This window comes from Ursus arctos, unplaced genomic scaffold, assembly GCF_023065955.2.
Source record: "Ursus arctos isolate Adak ecotype North America unplaced genomic scaffold, UrsArc2.0 scaffold_23, whole genome shotgun sequence".
Classification (NCBI taxonomy): Eukaryota; Metazoa; Chordata; class Mammalia; order Carnivora; family Ursidae; genus Ursus; species Ursus arctos.
The window spans coordinates 36291664-36311974 of NW_026622908.1; the positions used below are offsets into that span (position 1 = coordinate 36291664).

The 20311-nt window shown below is 42.3% G+C and overlaps 2 protein-coding genes across 2 annotated transcripts; both read right to left on the reverse strand.

Moving 5' to 3' along the window:
• Positions 1-1639: 1639 nt before the first annotated feature.
• LOC113249982 (olfactory receptor 10W1-like) lies at positions 1640-2584 on the reverse strand. Its single transcript, XM_026491409.3, has one exon. It carries the CDS (start codon positions 2582-2584, stop codon positions 1640-1642), a length of 945 nt encoding a protein of 314 aa, XP_026347194.2.
• Positions 2585-14100: 11516 nt separating this feature from the next.
• On the reverse strand, positions 14101-15060 carry LOC113250048 (olfactory receptor 10Q1-like). The gene has a single exon (XM_026491453.3). It carries the CDS (start codon positions 15058-15060, stop codon positions 14101-14103), a length of 960 nt encoding a protein of 319 aa, XP_026347238.3.
• Positions 15061-20311: the final 5251 nt, after the last annotated feature.

Genomic DNA, 20311 nt, shown 5'->3' on the forward strand with positions numbered 1-20311 from the left:
CAACCTCAAAGTACCTTAAATGGCTTATATTTTTGGGAAATCTCAAAGAGAAGGAATCTCTCAGGTAAATTTACCTTTCATTGTTACTGTTAATCCCCTCAAGGCTGAAAATGGTGTGGAGCTAAACTCTCTTTGATGAGCTCGGCAGAACATTCCAAGGGAGTGTAGAGAAGATGCTGGAGGAACTGCTCAAAACATCACCTGTGAACATAGTCTCCCCAATTCTTTTCCTTTATTTTACCACTGTGTACCCCAAATAATGATAGTAATAGTAGTAGCAAGAGTAATACAATAATAATTGATATCATGGTTATAGGGCTTACTATAAAACCCATATTAATTCATTTGATCCTTAAATGATTGGTTTATTGTAGTCTCCATTTGACTGAAATTAAAGTCAAGACACAGAGGGTTTAAGTGATTTTTTTCCTGGCCACACAGGTAGAAAGAGGCAAAGCCAGGGTCTGTGCTGTCCCACAAACCTTCTTCATTGCCTATCTGTAAACCTGCACGATCGCCACTGCTTTAATGTTATAACTAATTAGGGATTATTGACTTTAGCAAATCACTGATAAATGAACTTGTTACTGAGAAGTCAATTATACCTAAAACGCTAGATGACAGAGAGAATATTAAAAAAGACGCACACAAAAAATCATCTCCTTAAAAACCCCGAATGGCTGACAAGATAACAAAATATTACCAGGAAGACAGGAATTCAGTAAGGTGAATGAGCATGAAAGCTGCTTTTATTCTTCCCAGAAAATAAGGCTTCTTTGGAGGACATGCATCAGGGGCCAGAGGGTGTGAACAATATTCTTTCATACATTAGTTGTTTAGCCAATACTTTATTATGGGGAAATTGGATGGTTAACATACTTTCATTTCTACACAAAATACTACATAAGAAACAATCTTTTTCTGGTTATGCTCTGTTTGCCCCTAACCCTCAAAGTCCTTCTCTGGCTTGTCTTGCTCCAAAAGGCTAATTTCTGAGAACTGAATCATTCAGTCCACACTTCCCTCTTGCTTCCAGTTGGGTGGGGCCAATAGGAAACAGGGCACAAGTTGGGAGGGTACAAACAGAGAGAGGTTGGGGTATTTATCTCCCTGCTCTCCTTGCTTGGCTGTAGTTCTGTCAACTGTTGCTTCTTCCCCCCAAAGCCACAGTTCCTACCAAGTGTTTTCTCTCCATAAACCTAGCTCTTACAGGTCTCTGATAATACTGTACCCTCTTGCGTCTGTGAGGTCTAGGAATGATCGTGGCTTCTTGCGACTGCTAGGATGAAATGTGTTGCTACCGTGTTGGTTCCTTTACTCAGATTTCTAAATACAATCGTTTTATTATTTTTTTCAGTCAAAATTTATTGAATGAGCCATGTCTTTCCAGCTGATACCTGAGATGTAGTGTTATACTTCTCATTGTTATGCTCATTAGTTAATTTCCTTTCTAGAAGAGAATTACTGAGTGAAATAGTAGAAGCATTTTAAAGGTCTCTGATACACGTAGCTAAACGATATCCAGATAGTTTATGCCATTTTTAAAAGATTACTCTTAGCATTTTCTGGGAGAAATCCCAGTTGCATGGAGATTTGCATGAGCTGGAATCAAACCCTTGCCTGAAGGTTGGACGCTCCCCTAGTTGTTCTGGGAGAGGCAATTCCTGGTAAGCAGTCTCCCCAGGGTCCCCTTCATGTCGCTGTTCCTCAGGGTGTAGATAAGCGGGTTGAGCACTGGAGTTCCCAGTGTGTACACCAGTGAGATGAACTGATCTTGCTTGGGGTAGTAGCTGGAGCTGGGGCGCAAGTACATGAAGGCACAGCAGCCGTACTGCAGCAGGACCACAGACAGGTGGGAGGAGCAGGTGGAGAAGGCCCGGTGACGCCCAGCTGCTGAGTGGATCTTGAGCACGGCAGCCACAATGAAGACATAGGAGGTGGCAATGAAGAAGAAAGGGATGGCAATGGCCAGTGTGGCTGCCACGAGCACTGACAGCTCATGGATGTGGCTGTTGGCGCAAACAAGCCGCATCACTGGTGGCACATCGCAAAAGAAGTGCTCTAGAGTGCGAGTCCGGCAGAATGGCAGAGAGAAGATGAAGGCCGCCAGTTGTATGGACAGGAACAAGCCAATGACCACAGAGGCCATGACCAAACGGCCACAGAGAGTTAAAGTCATGGTGAGAGGGTACTGCAAGGGATGGCAAATGGCAACATAGCGGTCATAGGCCATGACGGCCAAGAGGAAGCAATCGGCACTTCCAAGCCCGATGAAGAAAATCATCTGAGTGGCACAGCCCAGGAGGGTGATGGTCTTCTCTGACTGTAGGGTGTTGGCCAGGATGTGGGGCACCACCACAGCCGTGTAGCAGACTTCTACTCCTGAGAGGCTGCCCAGGAAATAGTACATGGGTGTGTGTAGGCGGGCTTCTGTCTGGATGGCCATTATAATTAGCACATTCCCACTGATGATCAAGGTATAAACTAGGCTGACTCCAAGGAAGGACAAGGCACGGAGCTCTGGTTGGGAGGGATAGGCCAGGAACACAAATTCCATCAACAGTGAGTGATTTCCCCAGATCATTGAGCGAACAGATTTTCTCTGCGGAGAGTTACAAAGACAGGAGGAAACATTGGACCAACGATATATTAGTTCACATTTTGAGCCATGATCTAATCTAAGCAGGTCTGGAGTTAGAAACGGAGAATTATTAGAACTAACTCTCTTTTGCTCCTCTTTTATCAAGTCTCTTCACATAAGTATCTATAACTTAATTTCTAAGTGCCAAGAGTTGGCCTAAATTGTGTAAGAATCTTTTGAGAAAATGAGGCAGAAGAAGTTTATGGTCTTCAAAATGATTTTTAGTGGACGTGGAATGAAAATTAATGCTTTCAGTAAATTTGCAAGAACGTATCAGAGAGTTCTTGAAAGGAGGGGTCATGACGGTGAGAGGTAGAAGCTATTCATTCATTCACTCATTCATTCATCTATTTATGGACACACAATGCTTCATGAGGTATTGACTCACACATGTATGGACATGTATGGATGTAACACTGAAACCTAGTCATATGATGGAAAAGGAAGAAAGAAAACTAGGCCCATGGACAAAGAGCTCACATAGGTCTGAGATCAACAGTATCAGGGATGAGCCTCAGAAACAAAACCTTCCCTCTCCTGGTTTCTCTCTCCATAAGTAATCAGGAGATAGCAGGACTTGAGTAAACGGGGAGTTTTATCATAGGGCTCCTCCTGGCTTGTGGTGGTATGGGGAAATATGTGATCATGAACTGTTGGAGAGCTGAGATTCCTTCCCGTGAGTTTGGGGATGAATAAGAAAGACAGTCAGTCTCCATCTATTTTTCTTCTCCTCTAAGGGGCCAGAGGGAAATCCAACTTCCTGGATTTCTTGCTTCCTTGAAAACCTTGGAATGAACAGACATAACTCACAAAGGGCATCTATTCTACTGTTTTCCCAAGATCAACTCATATTTAAGAAGGAAAAGAGGGGACATGTGATCTTGTTTCAATTTGCCTAATTTCAACCTTAATTATTTATGAAGAGCTTTAAAGAAAAATCTTAATCCAGAAGCAGCACTCCAGGACAGATCATCCACATGGACCCAGCTCTGTGTCGCAAACTTAGGGAGAAACGTAATTAGACTGTCACAAACATTCAGAGCACGTAGGGCGCGAACTCCTATTCATTCTCTTCTCCTGTTCTGACCTTCAATCACGTTCTGAATGATTTCTAATGTCATCTGTCATATTCAACATTTTATTAAAACATGAGGAGTAGGGGCAGTGCATCAGTGTGTGGGATCAGTTTGAAATTAAATGATGTGGTTTGTATAATCCCAAGTCCTGGCTCTGGGATGCTAGGCAACATATAATTTCTCAGAGTCCTAACTTCTTTATCTGAGAAATAGGAATAATAATTATACCTGGTTCTGAGGGTTGTGTTTGGATTAAAGGAGATCATTATGTAAAGTAACTACCGCAATGCATAGTCCATAGTAAGAGCAGCCCAATCGCAGATCATTATTATTTATTTAATTGAAATTCAATTAGCCAAATACAGTCCATCATTAGATTCTGATGTAGTGTTCAGTGATTCATCAGTTCCGTATACATCCAGTGCCCATCACATCACATGCCCTCCTTAATGCCCATCACCCAGTCACCCCACCCACCTCCCCTTCCAGAACCCTCAGTTTGTTTCCCAGAGTCGAGTCTCACGTTTTGTGTCCCTCTCTGACTTCTTCCCATTCATTTGTCCCTCCCTTTCCCTATGAGCATTATTGTTAGTAAGTTCAAGGGCAGCCATCTATCCTTAGTTATATTTTTATCTCCCATATCACCAAGCCTAATGTATGCATTATAGGCATTCAATAAATATATGTTGCATGGATACACTATGAAAAGCATGTCGTTATACTTTCTGTCATTTTCTCTTTCTCTTTTAAGATGATTTCAGAGTCAAATCACCTATTTAAGAACCCTCACGGAAAGCTTGGTAACCAGCATTAGGGCTGCATTGTGGAGAAAATCCTGGCACTAAGGAACATAACATGGAGAAGGCAACAGCAAACTCATCTAGGGCTAGTTTTCCACTTATATCTGCCAGAGGGCTTTGGAATCTGTGTACTAATGATGACTTTGGAGAATTATATGATAACCGTACTTCTGTCATTTTAATGGTGTTTTCCAGGATCTATAATAAAATGTTTATAATTGAGTTATCTTTGGCCACGAATGCTGGAGAGGACCTCAGAAATTGCCTAGTTCAGTCCTCTGTCAGATACTTGAATCTTCCATACAGTATCTGAACATCAGGTCATCTTCAAAGCCTAGGGAATGTCATTACCTCCCGACTTGCTTGCTTTGCTGTTGGATGGTATCATTCCCTCAAGGATTCCTCGTGTGATGGCTGGAACCTGCCTCTGTAACTTGTACATGTCATTCGGTTCTATCCCATTGGACCATTTCTCCATGAAACACTTCAGGAGCTAAGAGCTCTTATCATGTAGCCCTAAATCGTTTTCCCAATTTCCTTTTGGTATTCCTCGAATGACATGGTTTTGACTGATTGTTTTGATAGTCTCCTCAGACTTGGATGCTAAAATTCTAAACTTTTTTTCTTCATTTTCAGAGAACGGGAACATGCTCATCATTCCTTTTTTAAATATTTAAATTCAATCAGCCAACATACTAGTTTCAGATGCAGTGTTCAATAATTCATCAGTTGCACACACCGTCATTCCTTTAACAGTGGTTCATTGCTGTGGTCTGTTTAGGTTGACATTATAAAAAATCTTCAATTTGTGGCTCCACATCTTAACTAGCCTTCCTGCAATCCCTCACCTTTATTTTGTATTGATTACGTGCTAAGCCCCGCATACAATGGTGATCAAAAGGGCACAGTGTTGCCAAGTAGTTGGTTATCCTAAAGAGAGAAGCTGTTAAAGAATTCGGTGTATTTATATTTGTATTTATGACTTATATTATGTTACAGATATTTTATATGTATGATGATATATTTATGTAAATAAATCTGTGATTGAGGCTTAAAGGAGCAGTGTGTTCTAAGATTATACAGCATATGACCCTGGCACAGTTTGTGATTAGGGGATTCTGAAACGGCTTCCTAGAGGAAGTCATATTTAAGCGAAGATCTGAAAAACAGGAATTAACTAGAAAAGAGGTGGGCAGAGTAATGAGGTCCATATTCTGGCCAGACGAAATAGTGGATTTTATGGTTCAAAGAGAGTGAAACTTATTACATCCACATATGATCCCCTTGTTATTCCAAGTGGTTAGTAAGCATGTTGCATAGGACAGAGGCAAGGTACGAGCACCTCAGCCACATCCCCAGAAATCTGCCCAGCCTGGCATCTGTTCATGAATCCACACCCCCCTCAGTATCTCCAAGTCACATCCCACATCGTATCTGCATCCTCCTTCTTACCTCTCCAGCCAGGCCAGTGCCAGGTGGCCAGAGTGTGGTGGGAAACCTTGTCCATGTGCATTCTGGAAAGACAAGGAGTCTAGACTGGATGGCTCTCGAATTGCTGAGTCAGCACTGTGTAAAATAATGGCGTTAGCGGATTTGGCAATACCAGGTCGAGGTAGGATCCCAATCAGTTATTAATAGCAGTGTCACCGGGGCAGATGAACTCACATTAATTTCTGTTTCCTCATATTTAGAAGATGTAAATAATAATATTCACCTAATGGAGCTGATGAAATTAAATGGGATAAAGTATTCAGACCGTTGGTTTGATGTGTGAAACCTATTAAGTTGCATAATAAATGTTAATTCTCCCCTTTCTTTGAATCTATTAAAGGGATGATATTAGTAATACCTGCTTCATAGCAGAGGATTAAATGAAGCACCTCACAGGAAAAGGGTTTACATTAATCCTTAAACCTCACCCAAATTTACAGTAGCCATCCCTTCAATATTTTTTGGGCTAAGATTAGTTATTACCGTTTTCATCAGAAGAACAGGGCTTCCAAGGGAATTCAGAGAAACACCGTAAGCTGTGGGCTGAATGAGCTCTGAAATCCTAGAGTCTCTACTTGTAAAACCATTACTCGCTTTTCTAGCCCAGTGCCAGCGAGTCAGCGCGTGCCTGGTCTATTGTGACTCTAGAAGGAGGCAGCAAAAGACTTCCTCTTACCTTTATCATGAGAAGGGAAGGAGGTGTATGGAGCCAGTCTCCTTGGTTATGTTCACAAGGGACAGAAGCTGGCAGATGAGGTCTGACTGCTATGGTGGAGAGAGAGAGGAGGACCATGAGCCTGGAGAGGCTGCCCCGTGGGACGGAGGCTTTAGTAACCTTCCCAACAAAAGCCGTGGGAGGAGTAAATTGCTCTGCGATCTAGGGTCTTATCCCATAAGTTCCATCTCCCAGGAGGTAGTTGGATGGTTGTTGATCTCCCCTGTTACCAGAGAATGAGTCCAAACTAAAACTGTCCTTGCACTTGGGATCTCCTGTCAATGGGTGATCTGTGGTATGCTTGTCAAAGTGAAGACCAGTATTTTTTTTTAAGGATTTTATTTATTTATTTGACAGAGAGAGAGACAGCCAGCGAGAGAGGGAACACAAGCAGAGGAGTAGGAGAGGAAGAAGCAGACTCCCAATGGAGGAGCCTGATGGATGGCTTGATCCCAGAATGCTGGGATCACGCCCTGAGCCAAAGGCAGACACTTCACGACTGAGCCACCCAGGCACCCCAAAGTGAATACCAGTATTAAACCCTTTATCAACATTCTAAGCATCCAATTTAATTTCCTAAGAAATAGGAAACTCACTAATCAAGGTAATCTATGCCTCCTGTTTCAAGGATTTGAATCTCACCAGATAGCCATAGCTGGGCTAGCCCACATCCCAAATTATTATTGCCCTGGGGAACTGAGACCGAAGTTTATATTTTATATGAAAAAGAGGGCTTGGTAAACTTGGTTGTATAGAAAAGAACTAATTGAGGGTAACACTGGGCAGACATTTAACTTTCCTGGTACTTTTTAAATAACTCCTTTAGAGTGGGTGGTCTTCCAGGATTTGAAGAAACCACATGTTTTCACTCAATGTACCATACACTCTATAGGCTCGATCATGTCCCTGCTCGGATATTACTTGGCCTTATTAAACTTGCAAATTTTTAGTATCTTTACCCTTATTGCATTTCTCTTTCCCTTGTCTCCATTAGTCTGTTAGATCTTCCACAATGGAACGTACATTGGATATACTCTTTCTGCTAGCTGAGAATTACACAGACTTAGGGTTCACTCACTTAGAGTTTGGTTCATCAGTGATTGACTGATTAAACACGTATTTATGTAATATGATGTGCCCATCACTGTCTGAGTCTGGGCACAAAGACAGATAAGACAAACAAGATTGCTTTCACGGAGCTTACATTGTTGCTATGAAACAGACAATAAACACGGTAAAGAAGTCAGTTAGATATCATCAGATAGTGACGAGTCCCATGAAGAAAACATAACAAGTTACAGGGATGGTTAGTGATTAGGGGAGGAAGGTCATCAAAAGCCTCGTCTTTGAGGAGGTGACATTTAACCTGAAACATAAGTGATGACAGGAAGCTAGCCATGAAATGTGTGGGGGAAAACAATTCAAACAGAGGGGAATGCAATGGAAGTAGTAAAGAACCCAAAGCTGGGGAAAAAAAAAAAAAGCCAACCAAATAAACAAACGAAAAAACCCAACCCAGCATGCCTAAAGTAAAAAATACTGAAATTGAAGCATATCCAGGCATGAGGATATTGGAAATCCTATCATCCAGAGACCTTCATTAAGAAAATGAGATGCAGAGAAGTGGCCTGATTTGTAGAGTGTCCAACAAGTCAGTGGCAAAAATAGGACTCACTTGGTTCTTTTGATTTCATCTAATAATGTCCACTGACAATTGAGCGTGAAAACCCAGAGATTTTTAAGAATCCCAATGGAAGTGAGAGAATAAGTATCTATTTTTAAAAGAATGTCACACTGCTTTCAGTAACTGCTTAGACCAAGGGTTTAATCTTTTTCTAAAGATTAAAACTAAACAGTGTGAGAATTTTTTTGAAATTCAATGTATTTTGAAGACCTAGATAACTGCATATTTTGACATAATATTTTATATGATAAGTTTCTAGTGAATAAAATGCTGTTAAAGGATTTCCTCACAGTTTCTAAGATAGAAACATAAGTAATACCACTGAGTTTTGAAGTTGTATCAGATCATTTTTTGTCATTTCCTGGGCCGTAGTAGTCCATTTATGTGTTAATTTAGCTAAGCCACAGTCCTTAAATATTTGGTCAAATACCAGTCTGGATATTACTTGTGAAGGTATTTTTAGGTGGGATTAACAATTAAATGAGATGGGTTTGAGTATAGCAGACTACCATCTGTTATGTGGGTGGGCCTGATCTAATCAGTTGAAAGTCTTAAGAGAAAAAAGACTGAGGCCCTCTGAGCAAGAGGGAATTCTGCCTCTAGACTAACTTCCTTTTCAAGCTGCAGCATCAACTCATCCCTATGTCTTCCTCCTGCTGGCCTACCCTGAAGATTTTGGACTCACCAGACCCACAATTGCACGAACCAACTGCATAAAATAAATTTTTCTTTTTTCCCCTCTCTCTCCATACAGCCAACTCTTTCCAACTCTTTCCATTGGTTCTGCTTCCTGGAGAATCCTCATTAATATGGCTTTTGATACCAAGAGTGGTTCCTGAGGAACAAAATATTAAGGATGAATTTTCTGAATCGGTTCTGCTGTTTGTGGAATTGATTCTCTGATCTGATTAGATTTAAAGGTACTAATGACTCCATTTCTGTTGTAAAGAGAACACTGAGAATCCGTGGTGTGATACAGCAACAGAGATCTGCAAAATGTCACCACTGGATAGAAAAAATCAGTACTTACAGGGACAAGGTTTTGGGTGACCATGCACGTGATACCTTCAAACATTTTTGTCAAAGTGATGAATATAATAAGATTGGCTGGTTGCTTCTAAATGCACTAAAATAAGTGGGAAAGAGAAGTTTGAACTTGGAGACTCAAATTCTCAGCTCAACTATTGCATAAATGACCTGAAAACTTATGTGTGTGCCTTCAAAGACCAGTGTATCCATAGTTCCTGAGCTGAGGGTGCCGAAAACCAAACCCAGAATATCATTCTGTGAGTGTCTGATTTACAGTGCAAATGAGATTCCCAATCTCACAGGGTTTCCTTCTGAAACCTGAAGGCATTAGTCGGGAAGGAATGGGATCCTGAAAGTTGGAACAGAGACATATGGGATAATCCTAATGAATCTGGGGACATAGCATCCCTAAATTCTGATGAGTCTTCTTTGCCAGTAGAATGACCATACCACTCCCACTGAGAAGATTAACCCTGCTATGCCTGTAATGGCCTCCTCCGAGGGATTTGTCTTGTGAGATACTGCTCGTTCTCCATTGGACCCATTCCCACAACCCCTCTTTGCTTCTGGACTTGTAACTAGGCTCAAGTCCCAGCAGCCCTGAAAAGTGAGGTACAAAGTCTAACCTATGAAGAGGTGCACTACACTATACAAGAACTACATGATTTTTTTTTCCAATTTACACGAACAAACATCTGGGGAATGTGTGTAGAAATGGATGTTATATATGTGGGCTAATGATGGAAGGTACACAATGTTGGATCGGGCTGAACTTATTGACAAGGGCCCACAAAGCATAGATTCTAGATTCACATTGCACCTTGGGGTGCTAGAAAGGGCTCTAAGGACTTGATTGGCTCAAACGTGGTGGCCTACACCAAAATAAGTTGAAATACCATTCTTGCCTTGGTATACTGTAGAGAAAACAATTCAAAGGCTTTAGGAGACTAGATGTTAGAGTGGATTTGCTGGCTTACCTACCCCAGGAGAGTCCAGAAGACACACTTTTCACCATGGCTGTGAGAAACAAATTTGTAAAGGGAGCCCCAGCATTTTTGAAGAGCTGAGTGACTGCTTTTCGCTCTGTCAGAAATTACAGTGAGATCTCCTGCCACTAAACTGGGAAACCTAAATGCAACGGAAATAATGGGATCCCAAAGGTGGCGAGGGCCAAGTGATGGTACTTAGTTGTGAAAGGCAACGTGGGCATGGCTACCATGATGCGCACAGAGTCAAAGCAGTGATCAGAATAGTCTGATTACAGAGACCGATGGCCTTGGCTAGCTGATCACAGTCTTCCTAGGACACTGGATGAGAAGTCTACTACATTCTTACTTGATCTGTGTAAGTGGAAGAGTTCCACGTCAAGTGAACGAGTCTAACTTGAATCATAAAACAGAGAATCAGTTCCCAGACTTGAGCTAATTTACAGACCTAGAACCCCTTGAATGAAGGGGAGGCTGGGTCCTCATGAGGAAGGACCCTACTGTGCTGCCAAAAGTTTATACCATCAATCTTTTCCCCAACCTTCCCGAAATGGGCCAATAGACCTATAGCACCATCACTACATTGCGGGAAAGGAAATAATCAGAATTTTCGGGACTACTGTACACTGGCAATGAGTTGACACTAGTTTCAGGAGACCCAGATGTCACTCTAGTCCCTAGTCAGAGTAGGTGCGGATGGAGGCCAGGTGATTAATGGATTTTTTTTTTAGTCCAAGTTCATCTCACAGTGGGTCCAGGGGGCCCCTAAACCCATCCCGAGGTTTTTTCCCCCCAGTTTGGGATGCATATTTGCACTTACTGTGGATATGAGTTTGTCTTCCCTGCACACAATGCTTCTGCCAAAACTACAAACTTACGGAATATTTTATTTACAGTCATGGTGTCCCATATGGCATTGTTTTTGCTCAAGGAACTCACTTTATAGTAAATTTAAGTGCATAAATGTTCATGGTCTTACCATGTTCCCCACCATCCTGAAGCATCTGGCTTGGTGCGGTGGTGAATGACCTTTCGAAGACTAAGTTACAGCACCAGCTAGCTGGCAGTACCTTTCAGGGCTGGGGCAGATTTCTTCAGGAGGCTATATGTGCTCCAAATGGGTTGTGGTGCTGTTTTTTCCATAGGCAGTTCTTACAAATCAGTGGGTGGAAATGGGAGTGGCACCCTGCTTATCCACTAGCAAAATTATCGCTTTCTGTCCCCATGACCGTAAGCTCCTCTGGTCAAGAGGTCTTTGTACCAATGGGAGGAACGACTCCACTAGGAGACACAACAATGATTCTATTGAACTGGAAATTAAGACTGTCACCTGGCCACTTTGAGCTCCTCGTGGTTCTGAATCAACCAGTAAATATAGGTGACTGGGGTAACTGATCCTGATTACTAAGGGGGATTTGGACTGCTGTTCCACAGTGGACGTAATGAAGAGTATGCCTTTAATACAGGAGATCCCTTGGAGTATTTCTTAGCACTAGCATGCCCTGTGGTTAAAATTAACGGACTACAATAACCCAATTCAAGCAGGACTGCTAAAGTCCCAGGCCTTTCAGGAAGAAAAGTTTGGGTCACCCTGCTAGGTAAAGAACCATAACAAGCTGTGATACTTTCTGAGGAAAAAGGGAATATGGAATGGGTATTGGAAGAAGGGATTTATAAATACCAGTTTGGACCACATACCATTTGCGGAGGACTATAATTGTGTGTGTTTATTTTTAAAATGAATATGTTTATATGTATGTATGTATTTTCTTCCCTCTCTTACCCCATTATAATATAACATAAAATGTATTAACTTTACATCATAGTATTTATGCTCCAGAGTAAAAAGGAGACGTTGACCATTGCCCAAGGACTTTGCATCCTCTTCCGGGGAAAGGGTTAGTACATTTTTGGTCATATGCAGGATAATTGTATCAGGTTAGGGAGAAGTATGACTTTGCTATTGTCTTTATGAGATCAAATATGGTCTAAGGAGATGAGTCTGGGTGCCAAGTTGACAAGGCGTGGATTGTTATGGTTACTTTTATGAGTCAACTCGGCGAGGCCATGGTACCTGGTCGTTTAGTCAAACACCAGTCAAGATGGCGCTGTGAAGGTGTTTTTAGATGTGATTCACATGTAAATCTGGAGACTTTGTGTAGAGTGGCTTACCCTCTGTAACGTGGATGGCCTCATCTAATCACTTAAAGATCTTGAGAGAAAAGGCTGAGATGGCCAGAAAAGGAAGGGATTCTTCTTCTGTTTTCTTCAAACTCAAGGTGGCAACACCAACCCCTGCTGGAACTTCCAGCCTCCTGGCCTGGACTGAACATTTTGGATTTGCCAAACTCCACAATCACATGAGCCAATTGCTTAAAAGCACCTCTCTGTTTCTCCTATTGGTTCTGTTTCTCTGGAGAGTGCTGACCAATACAGAGGATGACTGCTAGAGTGTTTGACCACAAGACTTGATGGGCCACTCTTGTTTTCCCAAATTTAGGGGTCTTATGTTGGAAATCTGCAGTGTTCTCTCAACCCATGTTAATTCTCCGAGCAAACTGGCTCTGCCCTGATGAGGGAACAGAAGGCAAGCTGAGGGCAAAGCAGAAACTGACACCCTGCAACCCCTCCCCCACCATGGGATGTACCTGACATTCCTCAGGCATTCCTGGCTGCCCTAAAGGACAAAGAAATAGTTAACCTATAGATACCACAATCCAGCAAAACTTGAGTCTCCCTCAGTTTACAAATGTCTTTAGCAGTTTACAGGAATGAAGCATTTCTACCAATAACCTAGCTTCTGGATGGGAATGTAGATACAATTAAATGTCCTCATAATCTGCAGCCTCCAGGAAGTTCCCAACCATCTTAATGTTAATGCCTTGCTAGAGGGAAAACCTTAACTTGACAATGGCAAGGCCTCTGGTATCTTGTGAGTCTTCTTTAACATATGAAAGTATTTCCTCAACCTCCCTTTTTCCTTATCTCCCCCAACCCCATAGTATATAATCAGCCACCTCTCACAACCCCGGTGCAGCAGCTCTTTCTGCCCACGGGTTCTGTCCCCGTGCTTTAATAAACCACCGATTTTGCACCAAAGATGCCTCAAGAATTCTTTCTTGGTGGTCGGCTCCGGACTCCACCCCACTGAACCTCTCGTATATCCCCGACCTCATCATGCGCCATCTTTCCCGATCTACTTGTACATTCCTGGATTGAAATGTGGGAGCGTAGATTAGACCCACCCACAGGGACCTTGTAACAGGAGAAAGAGGCTTAATGAAAGAAACGGGTAAAGTGACCAGGCAGTTACTTGTCACACTTTAAAGACAAACACAAGAATAAGGTGTATGAAGTGAAATATCCTTATGAACATTCTTCAAGGAATCAGTTAATACCATGGCTTCTCAAGAGGAGGCTTCAAAGACAATGATGTTACTTCAGAAGAAATGTAGACTTTAATTTGTGGCTAAGTGAACAGTAGCCTACAGTATCCCTGTCCGGTTTACAGAGTTTTAAAGTTTCAGAGAACTTTAAAAAAATGAAAATGAACTGTAGCAACGAAACGTTGCAGAATTCATGAAAATCCAAACTTTGGAGAAAGAAATGTAAATCTGGCATGGAAGAGTTTCACTGTTGTCACGTGCTCAAGGACCTCCTTCAGGTCCCCCAAAAACTTCAGAGAGCTTCAGCTCTTCCTTTGCTACTGATGGCCTTTTTCAGGGCACCTTTGACATCCTTGTTCCTAAGAGTGTAAATCAGCGGGTTGAGTAGGGGGGTGACGAAGGTGTAGACCAGGGCAAACTGGCGATCCTCGTCCACCGAGGAGCTAGACTGGGGACGCAGGTAGACCGAGGCACAGAAGCCGTACTGCAGCAGGACCACGGTGAGGTGCGACGAGCAGGTGGAGAAGGCCCGGCGGCGGCCCTCGGCGGAGCGCGTGTGCACGATGGCCCAGGTGATGAACAAATAGGAGACACAGATCAGCAGGAAGGGGATGGTCAGCACGAGGATGCCCACCACGTAGAGCACGGCCTGGTGCACGCGGATGTCCGCGCAGGCCAGCCGCAGGACCGGGGGCACGTCGCACAGGAAGTGGTTGATTTCCCGGCGGTGCCCGCAGAAGGGCAGGGTGAAGATTAAGGCCGTGAGCTGCAGGGACAGGAGGAGGGCCAGGCCCGCGGTGCACGCCACCATCTGGATGCACAGCTTCTGGGTCATGATGAGGGTGTAGCGCAGTGGGTGGCAGATGGCCACATAGCGATCGTATGCCATGACTGCCAAGAGAAAACAGTCAGCCCCGCCGAGGGTGAGAAAAAAGAACATTTGGGCCCCACAGCCAGCCAGGGGAATGGGCTTCCGGGCCCCCCAAATGTTGGAAAGCATCAAAGGCACTACCACAGAGGTGTAGCTGATTTCTAGGAAGGACAGGTTGCACAGGAAGAAGTACATGGGGGTGCGGAGCGAGCTGTGGGTGCGCACCACCCAGATGATGGCGCTGTTGCCACCGAGGATCATCAAGTAGAGGAGGAGGAAGAGGAGGAAGAGGAGGGCCTGGAATTCAGGGACGGTGGTGAACACGCGGAACACGAACTCAGCCGGGCCGGACTGGTTGAGGACAGGGCTCCTAGCAACCATGCCTCCTGCGAAGGAAGAGCAGAAAGTGCTGAATCTTCCTTTGCCGAGTTGCTTTATTGCCTGGGTAAAATAAAGAATGGCAAGTTTTGTTTGGTGCAAGAATAGTAACTCAGTTACTCAAATAATCTAGTTTGTTAAAAATTTAAATAAAAATTTAGTGTTGGGTATTTTGTGATCATAAAAGTTCATGACAGATCATATGATCATATGATCATAAAAGATCATAAAAACACCATTGTGTCTAAATAATTATTTCAATTCAGATCTAATTCTTAAGAAGTTCATTATGAAAAATAAGTTTTCAAGTAATCCAGATCTAAAACCTCTCAGCTGATATACAAATATAAGAAATGGGTAAGAGAAAGGAGAGAGAGGTAAAACTGGGCTAATTTTCTCAAATCATATAGAGTCACCAGTATTAACCACATTATTTTTTAGATGTGGATGATCAGAGAAAAGTTTATTCTTTATTTAACGTTAATAATTTAATATGAGTCACCTTAATATTAAGCACAAAAACAATGTATTTTTCCAGATATATGTAATATAAACATATATATATCTTTCCCCAAAATTAAAGAGAAAAATGAAAGAAGGAAGTTATCATTCAAAAGAAAAAGAAGAGCAAAGTGGATGCAGAATTCCATAGAACAAAAATCTTTTAAGAAATGTGGTCAGAAGCAGAATGATACATTATCAATTAGGACAATAAATACAGATGGGCTTATACGCTGTATTAAACCATAAAGATGTTCAGATTGATTTAAGAAACAACATATTTTTAAGAGGAGAGGCAAAAAAACAGTGTCATGTAAAAACTACCACTCTTTTTATCTGAAAATTTTCTGGAAATTCTGAAATATGAAATAAACCACGATCCCCAACTAAAAAAGATGACAGGCATCTGATTGTCTCTACGAAAATCCCAAGGCAGCCAACTGAGAAGTGGTTAGAACTGATAAGGAAATGTCTTAAGATGGCCAATAGTTAACTGATTTGTACTTAACCACCTTGATCTCCTTTCCCTCTATAAAATGTCCTGTAGGGTGTTCATAGCACAGTGAATTAATTCTAGGCAAGTAGTCTTCATTTCTGTACATCTGAACATTTATGCTCCCTCCAGTTGAAGTTTTTGCTTATCAAGTCCATTGATTTTGTTTCCAACCGTGACCAAGCCAAGTACACTTATTATTGTTCAAGTTAATAGAATAGTGTATGAAATGTTGAACCATGAATGCAAAAAAGAATTTTTCAATGCATGAAATCATATGGAATTTGTCTTTCTCTGACTGACTTATTTTGCTTAGCATAATACTCTCTAGTTCCATCCTCATTTTTGCAACTGACAAGATTTCATTCTTTTTGATGGCTGAGTAATATTCCATTGTGTGTGGATAGATAGATACATAGATAGATAGATAGATAGACCGACCCCATATTTTTTTATATCCATTCATCAAGGCAAATCAGTTGTAATGTTTTGGAAATATTTGAGAAACATGAGTTGCAAATGAGTAATTACTGATGAATTAGCTAAAATGGGCAGAACTACTGTATATGTTAGAGGGTAATATTAAAAAAGGGGGCGCCTGGGTGGCACAGCAGTTAAGCGTCTGCCTTCGGCTCAGGGCGTGATCCTGGCATTATGGGATCAAGCCCCACATCAGGCTCCTCCGCTATGAGCCTGCTTCTTCCTCTCCCACTCCCCCTGCTTGTGTTCCCTCTCTTGCTGGCTGTCTCTCTGTCGAATAAATAAATAAAATCTTTAAAAAAAAATGATCTGTGTATAAGCATTCATGAAACATTTATCATTTGACCATAATTATGAGAAATTTTAAGAAATGAGGGGCGCCTGGCTCGCTCAGTAGGTTAAGCATCTGCCTTTGGCTCAGGTCATGATCCCAGGGTGCTGAGATCAAGTTCCGCATCAGGATCCCTGCTCAGTGGGGAGTCTGTTTCTGCCTCTCCCCTTACCCGTCCACCTGCTCCTGCTCTCTCTCTTTCTCTTACTCTCTCTCTCTCAAATAAATAAATAAAATCTTAAAACAAGTGATCTGTGTCCTTAATCATGCAAGGGAGACCTGATGTTTAATAGAATTTGGGAAAAACTCTTCTAAATGAGGGTTTCATGTGATCTTTCTAGAATACCGGAGCTATAAAATGCTCCTCCTCCCAGATAGAAAGACGGATACATGCACACAAACAAACATGATACATTTATAAATAAATAGGTTAATAGATACATGCACGCATATGTACATAGTCAGGCACATTTGGGAAAAACTAAAAATTCTCTTTGTGATCCACAATGGAAATAAGCATTAAAAGGACCTTAGAATCAGGGGCGCCTGGGTAGCGCAGTCGTTAAAGCGTCTGCCTTCGGCTCAGGGCGTGATCCCGGCGTACCGGGATCGAGTCCCACATCGGGCTCTTCCGCTGGGAGCCTGCTTCTTCCTCTCTCACTCGCCTGCTGTGTTCCCTCTCTCGCTGGCTGTCTCTCTGTCACATAAATAAATAAAATCTTAAAAAAAAAAAAAAAAAAAAAAAGGACCTTAGAATCCTAATGGGAAGTATGTGTAAATTTAACTTTTCAGGGGTGCCTGGGTGGCTCAGTTGGTTAAGTGTCTGCCTTCGGCTCAGGTCATGATCCCAGGGTCCTGGGTCCTGGGACTGAGCCCACGTCTGGCTCTCTGCTCAGTGGGGAGCCTGCTTCTCCTCTCCCTCTCCCTGCACCTGCCGCCCTCCCTGCTTGTGCTCTCTCTCCTTCTGTCAAATAAATAAAATAAAACCTTTGAAAAGATTTAACTCCTCAAAACTTATTTCTCTGATGTTTCACGAAAGCTTCTTTAGGTGTCCTGGAAGCGTCCTCAGACGTAATAATAATAATGGCTTGTGCCATAATGTGACGGCACTCCTCTAAATTCTCTCCATGTGTTAATTCGGATGTACCTCGCAACGACACCATGGGGCAGGTAATATGTTATACCTATTTTACAGATAAAGAACCGAGGTCCCAAAAGATTAAATCGTCTGAGATTAAATAGCTAGTCCGTGGTGGAGTTGTGATGTCAGCCCAAGCATTTTGGATCTAGAAAAGAAAGATCTAAGTTTGGACCCTGGCTTCACCACTTCCTAGATCCCACTTTCCTCCCTGCCTTTCCCTTCCTCCCCCCCTTCCTCCCTCCTTCCCTTCCTCTCTCTGTCTTTCTGCCTCTCTCCTTCCCCATCTCCTCTCTCTTTCATTCTTTTCTCTTAAAATACAAAACACATTCCTAACTCAAGGGCAGTACCAAAAGAGGCTGAATTTGGTCTGTAGTCTAGTTTGCCTACCCTTGCTCTAAAGTATTATACACAGCAGGTTAAGATCAATTAGGAAGCAAAATAGCCATTAGTTTTTACAAAGTCAAGTCTCAAGACGTTTCCTTACCTCTTCGCAGTTCACTGCATTCCATCAGCCATCAGAGAACATTCATAAGGGCAAAATTTTTGTTTCTGCCTATAGATGACTAAGGCAGCTCTTCCAGAATGCTGCCTGACCCCCTGTATTCCTTACTTTCAGGAAATAAGGATCCAGATGTGTATAATCCCCTAGAAATGAAAAGTGACCAGTAGGCGATGTCTTCATAACATCTCGATGTGCATGGGAAAGAGTGTGCTTGTGTTTAGGAAGAGTCAGGTTTTAGAAAACCATTCTTGGGATAGGACAAGATGAAGAGGAACTCAGGAAAGTAGGGATACTTTGGAATTATTCTAAGCCAGAGTCCTGCATGGAAGGACCAGGATCCTTTTCTGCACTCTTTTTTTTTACTCTTTACAGCCATTCTTGCCTGATTTAGCCAGATAATTTACTGCCCTATAGGATGTCATAAGATAATGGGTCCCAAAGAGAAGGAATTTCCCTAGTGGCCTTTCTTAAACCAAATCCAACTAAAAAATACTGGGAGGAAATTTCCTGGGTTGATCAACTGTCACAAACTTAATGGGCAACTTTTCACATGACAGTCACAGACAACTGTCCTCTGGGGGCCACAAGATGGTGTCCTCATTCCTACCATACCCAACCTGTAGGAACCTATGGATAGATATTCTGGCAAATTCGATCTGCGGGAAATGTTCATGCCAGCTGAGGGTTCCCAGAAGGCGTAGACTGCATTAAAACTACCCTCGCCTGGGCAATTGGGAGTGCCAATTTTAGGCTGAGCTTTGTCACTCAAATGCTAAGTTACCTCAGGCAAATTTTAAAGATTTTTATATTTGAATTTCCTCATCTATATTATGAGTGGTTGAACTAGATGATTTTCATGGTCCCTCTCTCCTCAAAACTCTACAATTTCTCCTTCTCTCTCAAGGCATAGAGAACATATGGAAGAACTGTGTCCCAGCTGTCACTTGTAGCTTTCTCATTTCCCCTGTCAATCATATCCTACTGCTCTCTGCCCTGTTCCCATTCATTTCTGTGATGATAATGAATTTGGATATTATATTTATAATGAGCATGTTTGTGCTTATGTTTATGATTTCATGCCCCAAGCAAGTGGGTGGCTTGACTTAGCTATTGTGTTCTTGAATACCTTTGCCACGAGCACGCACGTTATTTTGGTATTCACCCACCTAAGTCACCAGAGCACTTTCCGCCTGTCATGGGCAGGTTACAAGTCCCGTCATAACTTTGAGCAAAAGTAGGTTGTTAACATGGTATATAATTTCTATGTAGTTAGAGTAGTGGAAGAAGATTTTTCTCATTACTTTCTTCTTCGATGTTAAATGGACAATGACTGATGAAATTTCACTCAATCCGTAAGGAAGAATATTGACAATCGAGTCGCAGATTACCTTCAATGGGTTCCAAGTGCTCTAACCCCTGAATTGGTAAGGTTTATCCCAATCAAGAAGCTCAGAAGTGTTTGCCTGTATAATTATGCTGACACTCACACTCATGGTAGAATTTGGACTCGGAATAAATAATTCCTGATGGATTCATCAAAAACTGTATGGAAGGGGTATCACACCATGCAAAGAAGCAACTCTTCATGACAGGATGTGACAGAAATACTCCCTTATGTTCACACGTACTCAGCATCTTCTCTGCCCCACCCTCCCTCTTCTTTTCACCCTCTACCCACATTTTCAGCAAATAGTACTCCCTTGGGAAAGCCACCAACAAAATGCACACACGCTATCCCAAAGCACATCTGGTTCTATCTCACTAGAACAGTAGAAATGGCTACTTTTATGAAGTACTCATGGAGGT